This window comes from Mesitornis unicolor, unplaced genomic scaffold, assembly GCF_000695765.1.
Source record: "Mesitornis unicolor isolate BGI_N332 unplaced genomic scaffold, ASM69576v1 scaffold15174, whole genome shotgun sequence".
Classification (NCBI taxonomy): Eukaryota; Metazoa; Chordata; class Aves; order Mesitornithiformes; family Mesitornithidae; genus Mesitornis; species Mesitornis unicolor.
The window spans coordinates 1-25,600 of record NW_010179523.1 but is presented as its reverse complement, the minus strand read 5'-3'; the positions used below and the strand labels follow the sequence as shown (position 1 = coordinate 25,600).

The window sequence follows — 25,600 nt, the reverse complement described above, 5'->3', positions numbered from 1 at the left end:
GTAATTTGAGAAAACTGACTTACATAAGTTCTGCCGTATTACCTGATCAAGAAAAATACCTATTGCACTACTACAGGAATGAGAAAAATCTTTAAAATGAGAATTCTGTCATTACATTGTCTTTGTTTCCCCTTTTTCACTCTCCTTGGGATCTTGCCAATAAATACAAAATCCAAACTTCCCAAGGTGCTAACCCCACCATCCTTAGCCCCCATCTTTCCAGCAAGGCCAGTAAACCAAGGTATAATGTTTGATTATCTGCAACTTAGGTCACTCAAAAGCATTTAGTGAATTTCCTCAACATTTACAAATTGCTAAGGATGCTTGATTTCGATGATCAACTTACATTTGTCATTCACATGCAACTTCAAGAATTAGTAAGAGTGTTTCAGTGTGGTTCTTCAGTGGTATTCAGATATCTAAGTGCCATGACACAAACAGCAATGCAAAATCTAACGTCGAGTCAACTTGAGAAGAGCTGCTGATAGCTTAAATATGCTATTTGAGGTCCTAAGCAACATACACAGATGAAAAGCTGGATTTTTAGGTAAAATATTTATTTGCCTACAAAGACTGGCTTGAAGGATTCCCTGCCTGTTCTGCAAGAGTTGATAGATATTTAAAGCACTGCAGAGAAGCACCGTGGCTAGAGTAGGGCCAGGCCATTGCAAGGAGAAACAAAGGTCATGGCAGTTAAGGAGGAGACTGATTTCCAATTGTTTCATTTAAATATCAGCCATAAGCATCAGATTATATGTCCTGTACCTGACCAAGAGCTTTAAATGAGACTAAAACAGAAAATCTGAAAAGTCCTCAGGGGGGAAAAAAAGTTTGAATGAAAACTGACAGAATTTATGAATTAAATAGATAACCATGAGAAGAAAAATTAAAGTAGCTTATTTTTTATCTTAGAACTAGCAGTCTTCATTGCAGGTCATTTTATGGAACATAACCCAAATGCATACAACACAAAGCTCTTCCTTCTTGTGTGTATCTCAAGATGGTGTTAAGCCTGGACTTGTCATCTCTGTTGTGGGACTTGCAAGATATTCACTTGATTTCAGACTTGTGAGAGATTTGTAGCTTGCTACTGAAGTAAGAGAGCCACAAAGACCAAGCAATGATGGAGTGTCTTCCTTCCCTGTTGAGAAAAACAAGAATTTAGATTATGACTTTTTACGTATTAACAAAAAAAAAAAATCTAAATTTTACATTCTTGATACTTTAAAACCAGTGTGAACTACAGTTACGAACTATTAAGGCTCTGTATCGTTGTCTATTTAAAGTTAACAATTGATGAGATACAAAAAGGATTTTTATAGCAACTTCTTCTCTATACCGAAAATACTATTTCAGAAGTCTTCTAGCAATTTTCTGCTTTTCATAACTGCCCACAAGATGGAGCAGCTACACTTTGATAAGCACACAGATTTTGAAAGGAGGGAGCTGTGTCTGTATTGCATTTCTATACTTGCATGGTTCATACAATGTTCCTCTTTCGATTTTAAGAGAAACAATGTCAGGCTGCATCTCCACAGATAAATGTTGAATGCGAGATGTAAGAATGACAGTGGTAGCTGCAAATCCAGTGCCTTTAATCTTTATTTTAAGAAACAAAAGATTTGAGTTAGTTATAGCAGAAAGCTGATAGAAGATCCTCCTTGTAGCTGAGCTGTCCCTGGTTCTGTGATGGAGAAGGAAGATGTGCAACATAATTGAAGCTTAGATTTAAATACAGCATAGAGTCTCATAATTACTGGGGGGAAGGGAGGAGGTGCATCTTCGTAAGTCCAAGCTTATATGAAGTATAGTCCTTAGGGAAACTGAAGCAATTTGCATACCAAGGAAAAAATATGCTGTTCAACCCATATTTTGTTCATACTGAAAATTCACCTCACAGGGACCAAACATCAGAGCTATGAAGAACAAAAGAAAAGGAAGCCATTAGTCTGGCTCTGTACCTTCATTTAACAAGTTCATTCCATCCTGCTTTCCATCTTGTGAGTGACCTGGATCCAGAGAGGACTGAGAGAGACTAACTTCTGCTGAAAGCTGGTCCAGACTTTGAAAACTTTTCCTGCAAGGCAAGGAATATATAATAGCAACACATTTAAAGACCTAACTAGATATCTTCAATTCTCCTTAAAAAGTTTCCTCAAAAAAAAAACCCTAGGCAGTAAATAATTCTTCTCTCAAACACTCTATTTTTTTGTTTGTTTCCTAAAACACTATTTTTTTCCCAAAGCAATAGTTTCTTTTTTTTTAATTAATTCAAAGGAAGGAAATTTTTATGGTAAGTGAAACTGATTTTTTCTGACAGCTCATCTTTGTATATCGTAACAGGTAATTCTAACAGAATACATTTAAAAGTGGACTATGGGAAATGTATAATTTTGAGTTTCCCTGTTCCTCCAGAGGTGAATCTAAATAAATATTCAACTTACTCATCCCACTGTTGATTGTGCTTTCGATAGAGTAGAGTGTCCAAGGCAACAGCATTGACATCCAGAGCGCCTGGGGAAGGCCACTGATTGGTGAGGTGTGTAGTTAATTCTTGTCTTGATCTCAAGTCATTATTTTTTAGCACAGTCCTGTGAATACAAGAAGCAGTAAACCTCAGTCTATTAAATGCAATTCCTTACGGCACAGAAAGAAAAACAGAATAGTCCTGACCAAGCCGATAATCTGCTTCCACTGACCAACAGATTGCAATATTCATAAAGCATCTTAACCTGTCCATTTTTCCTAGGGGAAGCAACTTAAAAACCAATTAAGAAGTATTTAGGAACAGAAAAAAAGTTGAAATTAGAATCATTCTGCAAAAGCAATACAGAAGCAACTGCATTCTAAAGATTCTTTCTGCCAGCATGATGGTAATAACCAGGCCAACTATTCAGCAAACCAACTATGGGAACGTGATGTCTCCTCCCACTGCCTCCCCCCTCCTTTTCTTTTCAGTTTGAACTCTCCCCCTGCTCCAATACTTTAGCAGAATGAACTAAAACTCAAACATGTTAATTCCATTATATGCTTCCAGGTAAAATATAACACAGTTATTTTGGGTTTTGTCACCTTACAGTTTCTAGTAATTTATGTTTTTAAATTACAGAAAATATATTAACTGAGTACCTTACATGTTCAAATTAGTTTTGCCTCATATTGCCATGAAGCAGACCAGTTTTCTAAAATTCTGGAAATGAGGAAGCTAATATGGCAATATCAGAAATCATCTGCCAAAAGTGATACAGAAATAAGGGAAGTATGGTGGTTCTCTAGGCTCCAGGGCAAGATCAGCTTTTTCCAGTAGTACAAGGCCACATCCAACCTACCCTTTATACTTCTGCAGAATAACTCTAGAAACAACAGTCATATTGCTTGTTAACCCATAAATTCTCCAGCCTACGTAATTCTGGGCAATAATAAAATGCTGCTTTACAACAAGTTTGACTCCCTGGGGCCTGAAGCAAATCACTAACGTTGCGCATCTCCATGCTGAATCTAATCTGGAGTTCAAAGCCAAATGCCACGTTGTTATCTGAAATACCAAATTGCATGGCAAATCAAGTAAATATTCATGGTACATGTACATTTATGCGAATTCACAAATAGTATTGTCAACAGGTCTATTTTTACAATGCAGTTTTTATTCTGGTGGTATCTGAACTGTTTAGTCAAGAACCTCAGTAAGAGCACATAACACCACCTAAAGAGCCAAAATTTCCCACAAAACAAGATAAGGCAATAGCGAGTTCAGGAAGGAATTTTTAGCTGCCGAGCTTGAGAGGAGACAGAGGCACAGCAATTTTGCAAGAGAAGGTGGTGAAGGACCAGAACGAACAAAACTTTTTCAAGAAACTTGTCTCAAGATGATGAATTCCCCCAGCATTCATGCAAGCCATCAACCAACTTTGCTACCCTGAGATCTCCTCCCTCCCTCTCCTCCCTAAGAGGTTTATAGGAACAACCACTTTGATAACAAAAAGCTCTCAATAATTTCAAATATCTTCTATGGTATTCAATTCCCTATGTAATTCTCCAAATCGCATGGGGTACATCAAACACCGAACAGGTCTTGTTGATTTGAGGAAACTGAAACGCTGACCCAGCAAGTTCCTATGAGGTTATCCAATTACACTGCACCACCTCCTTATTCAGAACTTCTTGCGTGCTTTCATAGCAGTTTTGTAAGAGGACCCAGTTTATATTAACAACTATGCACACAGTTACTAAATACAAATTCATACACATATAACACATACGTGTGGATTCCCATGTGTGTTTATCACCACACAACTCAGCAGCAGTGTTATTATTAAATTAACACACTGAGTGAAGACAACAAACCCACACATCTACGGACAGGTCGCTAATAGTGAAATCGTGGCATTTTATGTAGGTTTATATATTGAGGCTTTTTTCACAAATCTATAAGCTATAGTAACCTGAAATTTTCTATATGCTATAGTAACCTGAAATTTCTGTGTGGACAAAGAAATTCTGAAACAAAGTCTAACCAAACTGCTCCAGGGATTTTAGCATAACAACATCAAAAGACAGTTCCAGTAGATCACTGCTTAAACCAATCTGCCATGCTCAGGAAGAAAATCAGGCAGCAAGTATGATACAGAAGTAACTACTCTCCTCTTAGAAATTGTATGTTTTTATTTTGAATCATTAAAAATATGTAAAAGTAACTTTGAATATATAAAATCAGTCCAAACACAGTATTCCGTACATACAAAACAGTAGCACAGACAACAGGAAGTTAGACAAAGTATTCACAGTAGGTGCTAATAGTTACCACCTATTTTTTCAGCCTTATAGATTATTTAGATGTTTGCTCTCTTGCAGCCATTTTTAAAGTATCACGAGATTACACTGCAGCAAAGACTTATTAAAGGCACAGTTTGCATACAGCAATTCTCTCAAGACAAACAAAGGCAGTGTCAATTTATGTATATTAACCAGACTTAGTTTAAGAATCAAAGTACTAAGCTGCACAGAAGCACAGAATTGTTTAGGATGGAAAAGACTCTTAAGATCATGAAGTCCAACTGTAAACCTAACACTGCCAATTCCACCACTAAGGCATGTCCCTAAGTGCCACATCTACAGAGCATACACCATCCTCAAACTCTTAATCACCAGGAGGCAAAAATGATCCTGCTCTAATATATATTCAAAGAGGAAAAGAAGACAAAAGTGTTTACTGTAAAACGAAATTTAAAAGGAAGGAAATATGATCAAGTTTTAATGAGAAAAGCATAAAAGTTTCAAAACACAAAAAAAATGCTGCATAAGAGTATTGAGTGCTGTCCCACTCCTGGTCAGACAAGAGGAGCTCTTTCTAGAAGTTAAGAGCTCTCAAAGATAACAGTTGATCTTATGCAAGGCAGACTATTTCTACAGCAGCACCCTTGTTCCTCAGAATGCAAACACTGTCACTAGTGCTGGCCACCTCCAGGCTGCGACACACCAGAGTCTGGAGTGGGCATTTTCTCAATGATCACAAGTGCCCGGAAGTTATTACTGCTAAAACTTATTTATCTGCTAGCATAAATAAAACTTATTTAGCCAGCATAGTAAAATAAGCTTGGCATATAAAAGTTTCAAAAGAAACTCTTGCTCAAGTCTTCATAGAGCAAAAATAAGAAATGAAGAATTGTTGGAGAGGAACAAATAGCAAATAAGAAGATTCGTGAAATTTACAACTTTCACAAACTGTTCAAGAATAAAATGTAACATTAGTATTTTCTGTAATTTACACAGACAGAAAAAACTCTGAAAAAGACTGAACTCTTTGGCCTTGACTGGGAAATATTTCAAAAGTGTTACCAAAGACTCACATAAAAATAAGGTAATGTAATATATTAACTTCTATATAAAATGCTGGTCTGTAGCAAAACATACTGAACTGGCACGGCTTATACACAAACAGATTTTATTCTATTGCTTTAGTTCCCAAGAATGAACCGCTGGTGAGAAACTCCAACCAAAAACCAGAATGACCTGAACACCTGGAGACCAAGACTCAAAGCCTAGATTTTATGACGGATATTACCTCATAAGTTAAAAGCATAACTTAGATGGAACAAAATCCATAATACATCATAAAAGTAACATTGAAGATCACAACTATGCAGTTCTATTTTTAAATAAAATTCAATAAAGTATTGTTCTATTGGTTTTGTGGCTGTGATGACTTAAGGATGATACAAGATAAGGTTTGCAGAGAGTAAGCTATGCCATTTAATACAGAAGTAAAAGTAAAGGTATTCTGAAAAGGGAAAATAAGAGACAAAAGGGTTTGCTATGGAGAAACATTAAAAAGAGATACAATCAAGTTTGGGTGAAACCAAGCAATTGAGCATACACAACAAGCTGTTAACTGCTTTTCTTCAGACTGGAAATAGAAAACTTGAAAGCCAAAAAGAAGATAAAAACAATGGCTTCTAAATGTAAAAAGTCTCAGGAAGATATTTGCTACTTGGAGAATACCAGGGATCTTAAGAGACTATGATTATTTTTTGAATGAAGGAAAGTCAGCGTGTGAGATGTGGCTGAATGGGGTATCCTGGACTAACACAATGAGACTGTGGAGCGCAGAAAGTTTTGTGTAGAGCAGGGAGAATATGTAAGAATCTATTATAAGAGCAGAAGGATTAAACTCATTTATGGTACATCACCTAAAATAGGCAGAAAAAAATTACTGGTTGTCTTAAAAAGTCTGTGAACTTTTTCCTCCCACCTGCTAACTGATATCTTTTCTACCTACAATCACTTCCATCTCTTTATAATCAATTTGGCAAAAAGTAGCAGAAGGTCTCTTGTGATCTGCAGAAAAAAAATAATTTTCTCCTGCTCTCATCATTTGTGCCCTGAGCAGTCCTCACCTCAACAAATATTTTTATAAGGTAACTTCATATCATGTTTAAAGTACTAAAAAAAAATACAAAAATCAAGAAATACTGAAGAAATGGCAGGCAGAGAGAGAGTTTTTCTAGTTCTTTTGGAAGTAATTGCTGAATTGCTATTTTCATACTGAAAAGTGGTAAGTGAGGCAAACCCAGGAAAATACCTGTTGGGATTTATTACAGGAGAGAGGCATTGGTGATGCTGGAGACAGAATGTATTTTCAAAAAATTGTTTTTAAAATGATCAAATATCCTTTGTATTACTTTACGGCATAGATTTTCTATAATGCACATATAGAAAAGAAGTATAATATACAGTCTCACCATATTAGCTCAGGATACCCTGTTTAAGTTCTGACATTTAAATTGTAGTTGTTTTTTTAGACATTTAAACAAAAAAACTCCATACAAATTCAAAATACTATTGCAACTAATAACTTGTTAGGAAAAACAAGGAACAAAAGAGATGAGAACATCATCTTTATATTAGACTACATCATTAAAAACCAACAAATATTTGGCTTACATTTGTATGTTTTTGTTCTCTACATCAGGAACTGCTATTTAAATTAAGCTCCTCTTAGAAAACAAAGAAAAGTATTCAGTAAAAACATGCTGCTAATGAATTCCTGCCTGTTACAAAAGGATACTGATGAGTCATTAACTAATCAATACTAAGTACTCCCAAGTTAGGAATAAGTTTCTCCTTGAAGTGCAGATACACACGTTCCCTCTGGGTCTGTAAATTTACTTAATTTTATTCAAGAATGACAGCAACAGCCAGAGTATTAACATCAGGTTTATACAGCTATTGCCAGAAACCTCTCTGCATATTTTTGACTTTCAGTCCTTTAATTGTGTATTTAAGAAGTAGGGAAAAGTGAGGAAAGCGAAGACTTCCAATAAACCTCCTTCTGAACTAGTGTTCACTGGCCTTGCCTTTGTTGGGTACTCTCCAGAATATTTACTTGCTGATTTCCTCAACTTTTATTATTTTGAGATGTTTATTTAATGATTTATTATTTCTGAGATTATTTATTAAGCACAAGCAGAATATCATGATGTATAGTACACATATAATTACAAAATGCAATGTTGACAAATTACTACACATTTTCACCCCTTCTCCACAGTATGTTGCCTTTTCTGTTGTTCCAGTAGAATCACGCAGGAGCCACTCTGAAAATGGATCACTGAAATAGTAAATTTTAATTTTTTTTAAAGAAGCTCTTTAAAAATAAAAAAAAAATCATAAGGAACTCCACAAATAGTTCTGTTTGCACTACCATTGCTTTTGGCATCAGCTGTCTCTCAAAAGGATAAGAAATTACTCCTTTGAATTAACACATCCAAGACTTGTGCATCTTGAAAATGTGACCTCCCTTGATTCTCTTGCTCATAGCGTGGGATGGGGACAAAAGACAGCCTGTACGTGGAGATCCTGTGCGCAAAATGGAAATGATATAAAAAGATTATTATATTTGGTCACTTACTATACTGTAACTATATTACCTCTGGGAATGTAATAATAAATAAGTAAATAAAAATTAATATCGAGCTTAGTCCAAGCAAATACAGAAAAGCCTTATCTTGGTAGCCACAGAAAATTTCTGTCTCATTTCAGCTAGATTGGATTTCCAACTTCCCCTTGATCAAATCCAGATTCATGCCATTGGAAGGCTATTCTGAAAGACCCATTTACACAGATTTTTTGTTACATAAACTAAAATTCAGTTCTGTTTCCAATTATGCCTATGAAAAACCAGTAATTTCTTACCTGCAAGTTTAATTTCTCCAAATCCAGAAAATGCCAGTCCAGTTGGCAATTTGCCCTCCTACCAGCAGATGAAGACAGGAAATAAACCAAACAGACTAATTCCCTAAGAAAGGGAATTATATCAGAGGAGTGCTCCAGTTCAAGAACTACCTGAGTAGTGAAAAGTAAAAGTGAAAATAAAAGCTTAAAAAAAAATAAAAACATTTGAATAAGAAAGAACACGCTTTAAAAACCTTTATTTAGGACAGGAAATATGGAATGCAAACTCAAATTGATAGCATACATGAATACAACTAAAATCTGTAAGAGCAACTCTAAAATAAAAGGGAACTCTCAAATTGTCAGTACTGTAGCAAGACAGTGATCTGTCTGGACTGGTATGTCATTGGACTTTGAGAAATTAGATCAGCAGGTATGAAAATGAGTTACTTACCAGGAGATTTTGATGCTGCAATATATCACCTCTCTCAGGTTTGTGCCCTGTGCACAGACACAGTATTCCCCAAATTAGATGCCAGAGCAGTTAGATCCCAGCGGACTTTCTAATGGCAGCCACTGCAGTGAAAAAAAGCAGGCATGTCCTACCACACCACGTTTTCTTACTCTTTCAGACTGGCCAACAGATCTTCATGTGCAACAGCCACAGTACAAGTTGTGCCACAGAACAGATCCCCTTGAAGCTTCTTCAGGGACCTTTTTGTCCTCCTTTATTATCTCAGAGACATCTTGAAATATATCCTCCAGTAACAGAATTATTGTTATCACTTTTATACAGTCTTTGATCTCCTTGACCTTTGGAGTAACTTGAATAAGCTTATATTGGCAGAAATACCGGCAGCTTGACTCTTGAGTTCTAGTCTAACGACAGTGGAGACTTTATTTCAGAATAAAGATATCCAGAATGGATCAAAATGCACTACAACATGTTAACGTTGTGCGTGCTCATTAAAATACTGCTGCAGCATCTGACACTATTCATGTCCTCGGACAAATACCCAGGCCTGATTCCTTTGGAGGAGGATAACAGGCACAACACAACCAATTTCCTCAGACAGCAGGTCTTGACTGAAAAAAGAAAAATACTGAACTTGACTAGCAACCAAACTATTAAAAAAGTAAGGAGCAGCTTTTAATTCAGTACTTCAACTATCAGATCCTTTCTGCTGAAAGATGGAGGCGTCTTAGCTCACAGCTTCTTTGACAGATTATCAGATTTGCCTTTAGTGAATATCCTCTCAGAGTTTGTCATTCAAGGATTTTTTTTTTCCATGTCAATCATATAAACATAAATCATCTGGCTACAGCTGAACTCCTTTTAAAAGAATGTGTCCATAGGGGTGGAAGACAGGGGGGGAAAAAACCCCAACCAAACAAAACCAAAACAAGATCTTCCTTCAGAACGGAACAGGAAAATTTCAAAACAAGTGGTCTTAACTTTTTTTCCATTTTAACATGCTTCCATTGGATTCAATAAAAACAGCAGTATCAACTGCAAAATGGTTGGGTAAAGTTTGGGTTGACAGAATGACTATATTTAAACTTCCACTCATATATTAAAACATAAAGAGTTTAAGCAGAGATCTCCAACATTGTAAGTGTAAGATAGGGCTTCTACATAGACAAGTATTTGCCAAAACAAACACATCAGCTCCTTCAGAACGCCATGTTTCTAATTCCAAAAAAGTGACTATGGGAATTTTGACTAACTTTGAAGGACAGAAGACTGTTTTAGTGTTTAAAAAAAGGGGAGGGAGGGGGCAAAAGAAAAAAAGAGGCTGCAAGCCATGAGTAATGTAAGTTCTTCCTGCTAGCTGAATGAGAATTAATACAACTACCAAACTATGCAAACAGTAGGACAGAGCTTCAAAGTCTACAGCAATTGCAGAACAAGAAAAATGCAGGATGAAAATCTGATCCAAGCAGAAGGGGGGGGAAAACCCAAACAAAAAAGCCATACAAACAGTAGAAATGGAGAAATGGGAAGGGAAAACAGCTGGCATGTAAAAATCTTTGCCAGACCGCAATACTGAGGATTTAAAACTGCTGCTGCAAACTTGTGGGAGACAGGACATACAGGACGCATTACAAAAAAGCGTGGCTAATGTGAATTATGGTTTGCTAGCAAGGATCCATGAAAGCTTTAAAAGGAAAGAAAGATTAGCGTTCTCAGTTTTGACATTCTAGGAAAGAAATTTCCCAAGAAGATCAAACAGTAAAGTCCTTTACTGAGAAAATAAAGCAGCTACAACAAATTGGATTTACTGTACTTATGCAGCTGAGGAATTCAGTTTCTTTAAAAAAAAAAATCTTACAAGAGGACTATGTGGAAATGAAGGTAAGAGTGCTGAAAAAGTGATCCAGCTTTCCTGTTTCTCCATATGGCTTAGCTTTTGAGCAAGGATTACGAAGCCAGGCAACCTACGCTTAAAAGTCTTACTCACAAGGAGACACAAAACACAGGGCAAATTTCAAAGCCTTTGCTCATACCCTACTGTTTCCTCGGACAAGCTTTTCTCTGCTTTGTCCCTGCCAGCACAGTTACAGCCTCCATCCTCTACAACTTTCTGCCTTTGCCCATGACCCTCCCTTGCCTGCTCTAGGGCAGAATACTCATGGCAGCACGCTGAAGGCTCTAGAGCATTTATAAACAGGATCTTGACAAAGCAAGGAAAATCACAAATACTGTTTCCATAAGCCAGTTTTTTAACCAAATGGTGGATGATCAATCTTTGGAAAGGAATCTGGGCTTTACCACCTATGAATTTACTCTGGCTTGCTGCTCTCACAGAGCTATTGCTGCTCTCACAGAGCTATTGTGGCTCAGGTGCTGCTGAGAAAGAGCCGATGGACTCCTCTGAAAGACCAGATGCATGAGCATGAGCTCAGTGCAGAGCTATCAGGGAAGAATAGGTGTGTGGACAGCTGTGTACTCCAACAGTCCATGCCTGGAAAACAGTGAAGCAAAAGTGACGGGTTGTGTACGATTCAGGAGTGGAAACACACAGAGAACGTTTACTGTAATTCAAAGTGTCACTGATGCAAACAGTCTCTCAGGATTGTAACTAAATGGTCAGAGATAGGTGTATTCTCCAGACAGGCACTGCAGTACTGCTGGATCTATCAGACAGCTATTTTAAAATGTTAAAAACGGAGCACAAGCACTGTTTGGGCTTTGAAAAGACTGACCAATTCTGAAGTAACAGCCAGATAAATTAAATAGATCTAGCTTTAAGATTTGCTAAAACATACAAAAATTTCTTAAAGACGAGCTTATTACAATGTAAGATATGAGTGGCCCTACAATTTAATCTGAATCTTATCTGTGCCATAACCAAAGATAGAACTCCAAACATGTAAGAGTTTCTTGACCTTCCTTCCCCTCCACATGTTCCTCCACATAACACCAGAACAAGATAGAGATATAAGAAGACCAGAATTAAAATCAGAGCAGTATAAAACACAGCATAGCCACCAAATCTAAGAAATACATTTTCAGTACATGTGATAAATTAAAAAAAAAAAAAAAAAAAAAAAAAAAGAAAAATACTGCACCAGTTGGGACAAGGGGCTGTACTACCTTATACCAGGCACACTAGCTTGAAAACCTGAAAAATACCTTAGGAGGAAACCCATGTTGGTAATATGATGCAAATCATTATTGTAATTTCAACAAAAACCACAGCAGAAGAAAAAAAACCTAAAGCATTTTGAGGTGGTTTTTTTTTCTACCTTTGCATACAGTGCTTTTCTTTTTCCTTACCACTTCATTTAAAAATATTTTTTGTTAAAGTGATTAGCATTTATAACAGCAGTGTGAGTCACTATGCAGGAGATGAGTCACTATTCAGGAAATTGCTGGAATCCCTCTTGTCCATCAATATTTAATATATATAAATATCCATTTCAGATGCAGAATCTGAACTTTAAAGTGACAAAGATCAGCAGAGTTTGCCTTAGACACAGGTACTGTGCAAGCCAAAAGAAAGACTAAGGGGGAAAATCCTGTTTATGCTGAGATAAAGTTTTAATTTAGGAATGCTGTGAGCAAACAGTTCCAGATTTTGCCCAGTCATTCCCTTGACCTTAAGAACTGTCCCACTCTCACTGTAAAAATATGCTACTTCTATAGCAGTGGAGCCAAAAGCACTGTTCTCTACTGTTTAACTACAACAAGTCCCAGGCAAAAATGCATCTCAGTGATGGCAAACGTTCCTGAAAAAAGCAAATGAAAGTCAGAGTATGCCTCATCATTATTACAATTGACACTTACCACTAGGCAACCGCTTCACCTAAAGATGCTGGAAGTGTGGTGAAAGAGGAAGTTGTTCTTAGAACACAACAGAACAGTCCCAGTTGGAAGGAACTTAAAAGGATCACCTACTCCAGCCGCCTGACCACTTCAGGGCTGATCAAAACTTAGAGTACTATTATTAAGGGCAATGAACACTAACAGGCTTGGGGTATCGTTCACCTCTCTAGAAAGCCTGTTCCAGTGTTTGACCACCCTCTTGCTACAGAAGTGTTTCCTAACATCTAGTCTCAACCTTCTTGATCCGCTGTGCATTAGTTTAAACGTGTCTGACTGTGTGGTGGTCCATAGCAGTGCCGAGTTGCCATCAGACACTGCCAGCAAAGGGAGATGTTCAACTCTCAATGGGTGGGCATATTACTAAGAAATCCAATTAAGTTGAGAGACACAAAAAAATGTTATTCTTCTGTGAATAACTAATTTGATAAAATTTCAGCTTCACTGTTTTTCAGATATTGGTATTCATAAGATCTATGAAATGGCTTTTAACTAAACTGAAAATTTGTGTTGTTCATTGTAGTTTGGATACTCTAGCATGTGAGACAACATTAAGAATACTGAAAATTGTAGAACATTAAGTTTTGCATAGCAGCTGTAAACCAAAAATTACTTCTGAGTTTCTCTAATCTCCTATCTCCATACTTTTTTCCATGTTTTACAGCAAACTGTCTTATTAAATAGGTTTCTCTGTAGGTAATCTGATTTATAACCTGAAGGCCTTGTTGATCACTGGTGTCACCTGGTTTCTAAATCTGCAACAGTAACAACCAAAGGAGTCAGATCTCTCTTCTCTACCCCCTCCCTTTTTTTTTTTGGGGGGGGGGTTGGGGGGGGGCGGGGGTTGTGCATAGGTGTGGGGACACCACCACAGAGAGGGGACAGACCAAGACCTAGACTCGGATTCTGCCCAAATTAATTGAGAATATATGTAAAACATTTTGACTTGCATGCCTGTGAAATACCATTTTGAAAACATCAACAAACACTTACTAAACAGAAATCTGAAGTGGTAAAACTTGCTACCTTAACAACAACAGCCAGTGGAATAGAAAATCATCATTAAAAAGAAAATATAGAATGTTTATTCATAATAGTTTCCATTACACAGCAAACGATCCTAAATCAGATCTCAAAGTGTTTTACAAACAGTAATATAATATGCTTCGGTCGGAATTACGATCCCAAACCTGCTTTTAGCTGCTGGAAAAGAATTTCAAAAAGAGTACAGCATACATTCACTACTTCAAAATGCTACTAATGGTAGGGGCTAAACTAAGATTTGGAGTTACATAAACACCATTCTAAAACGGGTGGACCATAAAAAGTAATTGGCCAACACTCATGCCTCATTACAGACACGTTAGTGATGACATATTCTGCTGCCAGGTCACCCTTGGTCGGAATAACAACAACAAAAAAAGAATAAAAAAGAAGGAAAAAACAAGTATGAAAGAATGATTAAAGGATGTTTTCACCATCAGAAACCTGCTAGGAATACTTTTTCCTTTCCCTCACCCAATAAGGAGCTATGAGTTCCTTACACACTTTAAGAAGAGTTCATCTGAACTCGCAGCAATAACAATGCTAAATTATTCCTCTCTTTCCAAATACTCAGTGTAGTCTAGGCTCCTGACTGCAGTGTCTCAGACAGCTATACAAGAACCCACTGGCAAGATACAACAGAAACTACTCCACAGTTTGAACCTTTACATAAGAAAGGCAGCAAACAAAATCAAACCCCAAAGACTGAGATCTCAAAAACAGTCTAATTGCATATAGCTCAGCTAAAACTTAACAGCAGGTCTGAACATTCAACATTTCCAAGTATATGAGTGGGTTTAAATGAGCTCACACCTTCCCTCCTCGCCCCTGCCAAATAACCAGGGAGGCCAAAGAAGTGTAACGTGAATCATGAGCTATATCACTAAGTTCAGAAGATAACTCAAGAACAGGTATCTCTCAAAAGCCTACAGGTGATCAGAAAAAGAAAAAAAAGATACTCAGAAAATCATATTTTTATTCTTTAACTCTGAAATCAGCATAAACAAAATGCAAATGTTGTATTCCTGAGGATTTTCATAAAATCCACTTCAAGCACCGGCAATAAAATGATCTATCCCAAGACAGAGAGTGGAAGGAAAAAAAACCAAACCAACAACTTTGTTTACAAGCTAGAAGTACTTTTTACTGCACAGAAAAGACCTTTCCGGGTGTTGTCTCTGTGATACATTAGCCAGAAGGAGCCAAAGTGCCCCAAAGCCATCTTTACATTCCCTTCATCCTGGATTGCTTCAAGAGCCACAGATGACTTCTATTTTACTTCAGGGCTCAGACACATACAGATTACTCCAGATGCAAGGTAAAATAATTTAACTTCTATTTGTTATGAACAGAATAGAACACAAAATTACTGAAGATCAGTCTCACAGAAGTCTCACAGCAATTTATCACCACACACTGAGTCTTCCACCTATCTGGGCCTTTAAACGGTACCAGTGTCCCTGCAAAATGGCAGCACCTCCCTATCCAACAAAAAGGGCTGGGAGGATAAACTATGTAAAGATCATAAGAGACTCAAAAATTTATCATATTGGGAGTCACATATGTTGATAAAAAATTAAGCCTTTTCCTGTTGTTTTAGCATTTTGCCTTGCACTCAAGAAAGGGTGAATAGCAAAGTATTTCATCAGTTTGAGTACTTTTAGGAATATCAAATGAACTTCGACTGTGACTGAGCCCCATGCAAATGAAACAGAATCTATATAAAGAAAATAAATATTTCTTTATCCTCTCCTGCCTAGCATTTTAAAAATAGCATTCAAAAGGAAGCTGCTTCCAATATTTTTAAGGGTAGTCTTAAAAGCTGGAAGCAATAAAGAAAATTTTCTAAAAATGTGTTAAAAATTTAACCAAGATTATTGTAAGCTATTTCAGATCTAAAAAAAGAAATAAATCTCAGAATTATTCAGTCTTACACTACTGCAGTTTTCAGAAGAGCCATTTCTGCATATAAGACTTCTCAGAAAAAAAAAAAGCTAATATACATCAATTCCTTTAAGAAGTTTTACTTATTTCCACAGGACCAGACGTTCTTTGCACTGTATAGTTAAATAAGTTAAATCAATTAAGTAATACTATTCCAACAATGTTTCTCCATTATACTAACTTACAACTGGTCTTGCAGTTCCACAATGATATATTCCAGCTGTTCCTTCTCCATTTTGTGGGCTAGATCCATGTCCTCAATTCTTTGTAACAGCAGTTTATTCTGTGAGACAGATTCAGATAGCTGGTTTTCTCTAAGTCGTACCAATTCCTCAAGGTAGCCCTGGAAATACAAGTGTTAAAAAGCCTTAAAGAACACACATAAAAACACTTTTCATTAGATATGTTCACAGTTTTCTAGTTTAAGAAGTATACAGTTCTACTTTGGTTTTGGTTTAGGTTTCTCTTTTTCTTTAATTTTTAAACAGACTAGTAAATTGACTTATGATTAATATGATGTTTCCTAACAGGTATAAAGAAAATTATGTACTTGCTTATATTCATGTGGAAGACTACAATAACGGATGAAACAAGAAGACAGGCATGCCACCAGCATGAAACACTAATTCATTTTTCAAGAACAACATGGAACAGTCACTAGTACAAGAAAAAGATCAGAACTCTACGCCTTAACAGATGCAGGATGTTAAATATAAATATTATGTAAGGACAAGAGTAGAAAGTATCTACATGGATCTGTATAGTTAATGAAAGGGATCCAGAATTACCATTAAAAAAATCCAACTTTCAAGTTTCTCTGAAAACTGCAATACTAGATTGCACATTAAAATGACATAGAAGAAAGCTATTGAAATAAATATTCATCTACAGTAAAGCATAACGTAGGACATCTGGTGAAGGTCACTTCTTTTAGTAACATTGGACAAGTACAACTGAAATGTGCACGTGTATTTATGTCACTGTTTTTCCACTGATACTATAAAAAATATGGGGCAGTCCTAATCACACTCCAACTACTTTGTCATTTACTAAAATCCACAATGTGAGTATTGAACAGCAGCAGTGACAGCAGGCTGGTCACACAGTATGTTCACAAATTACACATCTGGTTACATTAATAAGCAGCTATTTCTTTTTTTTTCTTAAAGCAGAGTCCCAGCATATCAGATGCTAGTAACTTCTTAGCAATTCTTAGTTAAGACTGGATACAATAAGTCTATATTGCATAATTTTTTTAAGCCTGTGAAAGAGCATAACTCTTTCATAGGTGCCCATATTAATAATAAAAAGGTGGTTTTCATAGACACAGAACAGTTGTAGTCCTGCTGAGTAAGAAAACAGGTTTCACTTTAGCTGGTCAGAAAAATGCTACTAATATAATTCATCACCACAAAGATGATTAAGGGTTTGGAGCATGTCTCATTTGAGAGGAGGCAGAAAGAGCTGGGATTGCTCAGTCCAGGGCTTGGGGTCAGGAAGAGGGGGAGGAAGAGAATCATATCAATGTGTATCAATATTTAATAGGATAGTGTAAAGAGGGTGGAGTCAGACTCTTCCCAGTTATATCCAGTGAAAAGAGGCAATGGGCACAAATCAAAACACAGAAAACTATCTAGATGTAGGAAAAAATACTAAATTATGCATTAGGACACACACAAATTTCCTGCCTCCCAGAAACATCAAACATTTTACAAAAAGATTTTAGATCTGAACATCAGTATCAGAAAGAGAGTACTATGAACAGGAAATACCTCTATCTATAATGGCACGGAGATGCATCACCCCACCAGTGAAAGCATATAAAACTCCAGTACGAACAGTACACAAAGAATTTAGGAGTTACTATACACAAGTGAAGCGTTTACACCATTCCAAAATAGGGAAGGAATAACCTCCACATAAGTAACAAATGTGTAAACTATGATTCATTAATCTGGACAAGAGACAACTTGGAAAAGACAAACTCATTGTATTTCCAGAGTGGCCTGGAGAGGGCAGGAAGGGAGCGACTGTTCATAATTTTTTTAAATATGAGAGCTAGGCACCATGAAGTGAAGCTAGTACGAGCTAGACTCAAAAGACAGAAAATGAGATGGCTTTTCACACAACAGATGGTAGATACGCAAAATGCTTTGCCAAAAAAAGTGGTTTGGATGCTAAATATTAACATGGGGTCAAGGGGATATTTGACAAATATTTGGAAGAGACATCCATCATGGGTTACTAAACAGACAAAGTTTATCAGCCTCAGGAAATTCTTGAGCTGGTATGCATTGGCCAAGGAATTATCAGAGGAAAACCAGTTCATATATATTTGCTTTGTTTTTATTCTTCCTTCCAGATCTACTTTAGGCAAGTATCCAAGATAGCCTAGTAGGATAACCAAGTCTAAACCAGCATAGCATTGTTGATCCAATAAAGCAATGCTAGGATTTACCTTGCTAAAATAGTACCTGACCCTATCCCACCATTCAAACAGCTCAGAAGATACAGATACCCTTATCTTAGCTGAAATCCAATCGCTTGTCATATTGTGACCCTGGTAAACATCATTCACCCGTGCTATTAGTGACTGCAGTACACATACTTAGGAAGCACAAAAGGAATTCATCATTGCTTGTGCCAAGTGAATGACAATAGAGCAAAAGAAGGATCTACCAGACTCACTAAATCAGTTACTAAAAACCCATTATTTTTTAACTTGGTGTTGTCACAAACGTCCAGTTTTCCAACACACAGAATGTCAGAAAGCCCCTTTGTTTGAAAGAAAACATTCTGTCTCCAATTAACTGGTACCTACTGCACTGTGTGCAACCCAATTGTTGCTGCAACTTACTGCCATGCAAAAGGTCCCAAAAGAAGGAGAGAAACACTCAGGAAAGGAGCTCTATTCCAGTCCATCTAACCTCTTAATGGTCACAGAATACATGGAGTACAGTTGAATTGAATTAAGTAAAAATTTGGCAGGCACATCCCACATAAAAATTAGACAATGAAAAATTTTCTGTCTGTGGGAATAAAAAAGTTATTTTGCTGCTGCAATTGTCAAGCAGGCATTCTAAAGGAGGACAATAAGGGAAGTGTCAACAGCTGACAAAGTAGCTATAATTTTGAAAATTGTATCAAATGCACCAAAGTTTTCAGAGTTACCATAAAACTGACTTGAATTCACCCCTACATTAGTTGACTATAGAAGCTGGCAGTTCATTAAAAGAAGGCTACAAGGAATAATATGACTCACTAAAATAGTAATGCTCAAAAATCTGAAATACTCAGTATGAGATCAGCAAACAACTTCCCACGGAATACAAGGTTTCTGGATCTTAAGACTCATGAATAAACCAAAACCTTCATTTGCTGCTACAGTCACTAAAGATCCTGGTGCTGTTGTAGATGTAAAGCTACCTCGTGATTCTGGCTAGTGGATTTGGACACCATGTCTCAATATTGTTTCTGTAGATGTCTGTCACAGCTTTGTTGAGGTAGTCTCGCAAATGAGCCACCTAGATGCATCGAGCAAAATAAACATCTACGTATTTTGTTCACTTCAATGTTTCTCCAGAGCTGATGGCATTTTCCTAATTAAACTCCAAAATATTTTACAGTCTTCAAGGGTCAGTGGGTGGGTGGGGAAGGATGTGCAGAAAGAGTGGAGGTCAAACCAATCCTACATTTTAATCTGGACACAAGGATGAAATGCTGTCTTGAATACGTTCCTGCACTTCAAGGACTGCTGGGGTGGAGAGGGAAAGGTTTTTATTCTGTTTATGTACTGGAAGAGATTCCTTTTGAATGGCACATTTTGGTTTGGAACAATCACTGACAAACACTAATTCACAAACCATGACTTCAAATAAACTGGGAGAGTGCTAGTTGTCCCAGGCCAAAACCATGCCAACAATTGTTCTTAGAATTTAAATATATATGTTACTGAGTTGGTACCAGGACCTGGGTGACAGTTAAGGTACTGAGTCCCAACTGGCAGAAGATCCGTTCTAGATCCCATCTGCCTCTCTTGGTTGTGGGGTTTCTTTTTGGTTTTTTTGTTGGTTGGTTCATTGGTTGTTTGGTTTTTGTTTTTGCTTGTTTGTTTGGTTGTGTTGGGGGGTTTTTTGTTTTGTCTTTGTTTCTTTTTTTAAAAAAAAATTTATTCTCAGTACAGTAAAAAATAGAAAGGCAGAGAGATAATCTTGTGATCCTAATGCTCTAAACTAAGGGTACTAGTTACACCTCCAAGCACCCTTATGTAGTTACAGCCTTTCATGTAGTTGTTGAGAATTTCACCAAAATCAAATTCTGAAATGAGGGGGAAAAAAAAAAAATCCTAAAAATACTAATAAAGTTCTTTAAAAACATGGAACATTTGTCTTTTATTTGTCTCCCATTTTTCCTGACCCCTGTTTTCTTTTTCTGTGCACTATTTTTTCAGTGTCTATGAACAGTCACACAGAATCACAGAATATTAGGAGTTGGAAGGGACCTTGAAAGATCATCCAGTCCAACCTCCCTGCCAGAGCAGGATCACCTAGACCAGGTCACACAGCAATGCGTCCAGACGGGTTTTGAATGTCTCCAGAGGAGGAGACTCCACAACCTCTCTGGGCAGCCTGGTCCAGTGCTCTGTAACCCTTAGAGTAAAAAAGTTTTTCCTCATGTTCAGCTTGAGCCTCCTATGCTACAGCTTGCACCCATTGCTCCTTGTCCTATCATTGGACAGTCTTCCCCCTTCTCTAGCACTAGCTAATATGCAATGTTGTCTCTGTAGTTGTAATATGCTGCTCTGAAAATCTGACAAGCACTTTGCTTTTAAAAATACTAAACTAAATATAATATTAAAAATAATAAAACACTAAAAAGTTTGGACATATATTTCACTTCACCTTTAACTTACAGTGTTTTGGGTGGTAGAGGGAGAACCTACCTTTGGTTTCTGTAACATTCAATATGCCACCTAAATTATTAAAATCAAATACAAATACTGTTTGTCCTTTCTCATTCTATCTTGAAGCAGGTCTTAAAACTATGTATTTTCTAAAAACCCATCTCAGTATCACTGAGAAGATAGTTTTGCTTTTCATTCCTAAATGGATTACTTTGCTGATAATTTTTGTTTAATGTAAGACTAAATGTTAAAGTTTAACATCACTATAATCATAAAAGCCTTCAACTGGCAGTCTACCTACATCAATAAAATTCTATGGCCGCTAAGGAAGAGGCAAATCATGTGGACAGTCCTGTTCACTTCAAGCTTGCAACCAGCTTCAGAGATACACTGCTTATGACTGTGACATTAGAAAAGGGAGCCAAAGCTTTTGCATTAGATTTTGAAATCTGATCTCCAAATTATTATTATCTTTCCCTCCTCTCCAACCCTCTTTTCCCTCAAAACCAATGAGCAATGATACTCCGAGGATCACAAAATTTAAGACCACTTACACGAAGTTCAATAGTATTGAATATATTTTTCTACCTTTACTTAAATGGCTATGTCATCGGTTGGCTGGTGACGAGCTTTGGCTTCATCATCCCCACACAAAACTGATCTTTTACCTTCTGTTCCAATGCAAGCCGGTACTTCTGTTCTACCCTTTTGCATTTGTTGTACCAACTGTTTTCGTCCGTGATAAAAGGAGGACCAATGTTCTCTGGAGTACTGCCTTCACTGCCACTACTGCCCAGTGTTCTTAGCTCCTCTTCATCACTGCTGATGCTGTCAGAACTGAAGGATCATAAGTCATTAGCCAAGTGAAAAGCTGTTTGTTAAAATGCAAATCCCCCTTGAAATTAAAGCACCACAGTTCCTAAAGATCTCTAAAGCTTTCTAAACCAAAAAGAATCTATATGTTGGCATAGAATAGATCACCAAGCTTTTATTTGTATAGCCACCTAAAGAATGGGCAAAGATTTGCTTGTGGTCTTAATCAAGTTGTCTTAGGCAAGTCAGACAACTGTATGTGGACAATGCATTCCATTACGCTATCTAAGGAAGTAGTAAGTTAATCTTTCCTTCACAAATACAGGGCAAAGAATAGTATCTGAAAATAAATTGTATTTGTTTCTAAGAGCAAAGAAAAATAAAAAAGTGTTTGTTATTATGTTAAATCACAATAAATTTAAATTACAATTTATAGTTACAATTATAGCAAAGACCATGTGCCTGTTATTTCACAGGACATAAGCATCTCCCCTACATAGTACACAGATTCATTGTTAAAACATCTCCATATCATCCAGAATCCATGTATACCAGAAAATGTAGACATCTGTCTCAACGACAAAAATTTTAATTTTCCTAATGTCCATTTGAAATCTTCTCTTACAACTATGCTCTCCACTACATTAACAGCATTTACTAGTTTTTTTAAATAGCGAATCCTGCAACCCCATGATCCTGCCATAATGCAAATTCTGCTTTAACTGAACCACGCAATTTGTCATTAACATTTAAGCTATTAAGAACTTCAAGAGAATAACTAGGATGTTTAATGTTCAGTTTTACATCTGCAAGACTCCTAACTAACTGCTGCTTTCTTCATTTTGGCAAACCTAACAATAAAACACATCCCAGTCATTTCCACGTTTTTTGAAGATGCTGAATTGCTATCTGAACTGTTAGATAATGATAATTCTTTCTATTATCAATCAAATGGCTTATCAGAGGAGCAAGAGGCAGCTGGAAGGTCAGATTATATATGCAATTGGTCACAATTTTCTATTATATACTAACTGCTTATACTGCTTATCTGTCATACCTTACCAATTACCAGAGCATATATAATTTTTATTTACAGAATAACTACTGTTAAGATTATCGTTACACAGAAAGGCTCAAGAAAAAAGGCAGCTTGGTTTGGTGATCTTCAAAGGAAATTGCTTTATTCTAAACCAAGTAAACAAAGTTAGTGTGACTGATTCTGATGAGTTGTGTAAAAATTCCACCAGTTTGAAAGAGCAAGGTAGCTAAGTGAACAGGTTTGTATTTAGATATGGATATTATTTTGAATGTGAAATGAAAAGTAAGAGGCCCAGTATGAAGTAACATTTTGCCAATGAAATAAAATTTACAGTGTAAATACAAACAGTACCTTTGGGTAAACTTCAAGTACGGTGTATAATCTATGACAGCTGGAAAGCTGCCATCCAACCCCTCACCCTTCAGACAAAAACTGATAAAACAGAGAAACAATCATAAGATTATAACAAGAAAGTTAAATGACAGTGATAATTGAATCTTACCAATGTGAAATTTTATTTTTCTTAAGTTTTTGGTACTAAGAAAGGCCTAAAGCATTTAACACTGAAATCCTACTCAGTTCAGCTAACTTTAATATTAAATGAAAGTCACTAAGCATATTATAGGACAAAGAAAGCCCCAACAAACAGAAATTCCACATAAACAGGAAACAGATCAGGGCAAGTGCTATAAACCTCAATTTTAAAATATTTACTTTTATTCTGAAAATACAGACAGATTGAAAGGGAATAACAGGAAAAGGAAAGTTAGCAGAAGCAAAAGAAACAAAAGAGCTACAGATAAGCTTGGAATCTTCTATATTTAAGCTCCTTTAAAGTGTTTGCAGAGTGCTTATGTAGCCATCCTACTTACTTTAAGTCAAAAATCAGTTCTCAAAAATATTTCAGACTCTCCTTTCAGATACTTTCTGGTGTTGGGCTGCAGGAAGATGAGGAATGCTAATGAATCAGAACATGTTCTTAAATGGCTGTAGCTTTATAAAGCTCTCATATACACTGCATTATTTTTGCACTGGATATAAAAGACTGTATTTGAATTATGTTTAATTATCACAGAAGTAACAAAAGTAATAATGCTTCCACAAGGCTCACATTCCTCACTCCTCCTATCTCTGTTATCACAAAAGAGATTCTAGTAAGATATAGCTTTTGCTAACTTAATTGCAAAGTGCCATTTTTGACAAATCATTCACACAAGTGGTATTTGGGAAGTACATCTGAAGGGGGCTTTTTTTTCCCCTAAGAAAACAAAAGCAAAGAAAACAACAAAAAACACACCTGCAAAACCACAATTACTTTAAATGGATACATAATTCTACATTCGTGGGGAGGTGGGGAGGGATAAAATATTCATATTCTCGTCTCACCTGGGTTCCCTCATCTCCACCCCAAAGTCTTATTTACAGTTCCACATAGATAAGCCAGTCAACATTCAACTGTTTTAACTGAAAAAAAAAAAATCTCAACTACAACATGCAAAGAGTGGCTACAGCTTCTCAGCCATTCAAACCGCAATGCTGTTAATTGTATGTTGCACAATAAAAATGCTCCTGTAGGACTATGTTCCTGTTTTGCCCAGAAAATTTCTAGGTTCTTAAAAGTTGCATTGACAAATACTTAAATGCCTTCAAGAACCAGTCATTACTCTGGATACTATTAACAGATATCTATAAATATGCTGATATTAGAAAACAGGACAAAGGAAGAACATTCACACTCATACAACTAAGGTCTCATACTGGTAGTATATACCACTGAGGCTTATGAGAGACAAACATAGTCAATTGATGATTATTTATGGCAGGATTATTTAACATACTGCAGACCTACTCTTGCTATGCTTCTTATTCATGTACAGCTACAGCCTTTCCAAGCACAGTGCTAATACAGAAGCAGTTTAATTTCACATAGTGTAAAGCTTAATCTAATAAATTGTGGTAAGATTTGAATTTGCTGTACACACGGCTAGCTCTCTTATCATCCTGCAGCACACCGCTGTTCCCCCAGAACATATGTTGAGAATGCAGTTAAGCCAATCTAATGACTTAACACTGGCAAAAGAAGCTATCTTGTGTTTTCAGCTTCTTCTCCCCGCCCTTTCTTTTTTTTAATCTCTAACTAGACATTCACTTTCCTCTCCTTACAGTCATATTGGCATTTATCTGGCTCCATGATGAGCTGGTTCAGCCATGAAGACCTGAATTTTTAGTTTTTTTCACCTTTGGCATCCAGTTGCAGTTCCACAGGCAGCTGAACTAAAGGTTCACTGCCACTAAAAAGGGAATACATTACCCAACTTTTTTTTTTTTCCCCTTCTCTTCTCTAAGTGTTATGGTCCTATAATCTCTGTCACTAATAGGATGCTTCCATGAACTAAACCAGCTAACTACAAAAGAAATGTCCTGTTTTCTTACTGGGTATGGTTTGGGTTTTTTTTACTCTAACAAGTTAAGCTGGCTCACAGAAGGGTCCAACAAGACTCAAAACTGGTATAAAGACACATAAGCAGGAGTAAATCTCCAGAGGCCTTTTGGCAACAGTCAATCACTCTGTGCATCCAGTGAGATTATGTGCTGTTTTCTGCCAGTTTATCTCCTACACTAGACTGTGAAAAGCGTTAATGCTGCTGCAGGGTAAGTATTAACAGTGTACATCCAGGAGACTGGAGGAAAGCATTATCATTCTCCTTTTTCCTGCATTGTACTATGAAACTCTTCCTCAGTGGCCCTGTGTGAGGCTAAGTGGGCCCAACCAGACATTAACAGGGCCTTGCATCAGCCAGGTTTGATTCTGTCACAGGCACTCTAGTCTATACCTTGCTGATGTTTTTATATATATATA

General features: G+C 36.7%; 1 protein-coding gene across 1 annotated transcript; it reads right to left on the bottom strand.

Moving 5' to 3' along the window:
- Positions 1-688: 688 nt before the first annotated feature.
- Positions 689-23,172, bottom strand: RUNDC3B (RUN domain containing 3B; the record flags this gene model as incomplete). The annotated part of the gene is made up of 6 exons (XM_010182817.1): positions 689-1,141; positions 1,962-2,077; positions 2,445-2,591; positions 16,171-16,328; positions 21,557-21,725; positions 23,092-23,172. Coding segments are annotated over 6 exons (817 nt in total), but the record flags the coding sequence as incomplete, so codon positions are not given.
- Positions 23,173-25,600: the final 2,428 nt, after the last annotated feature.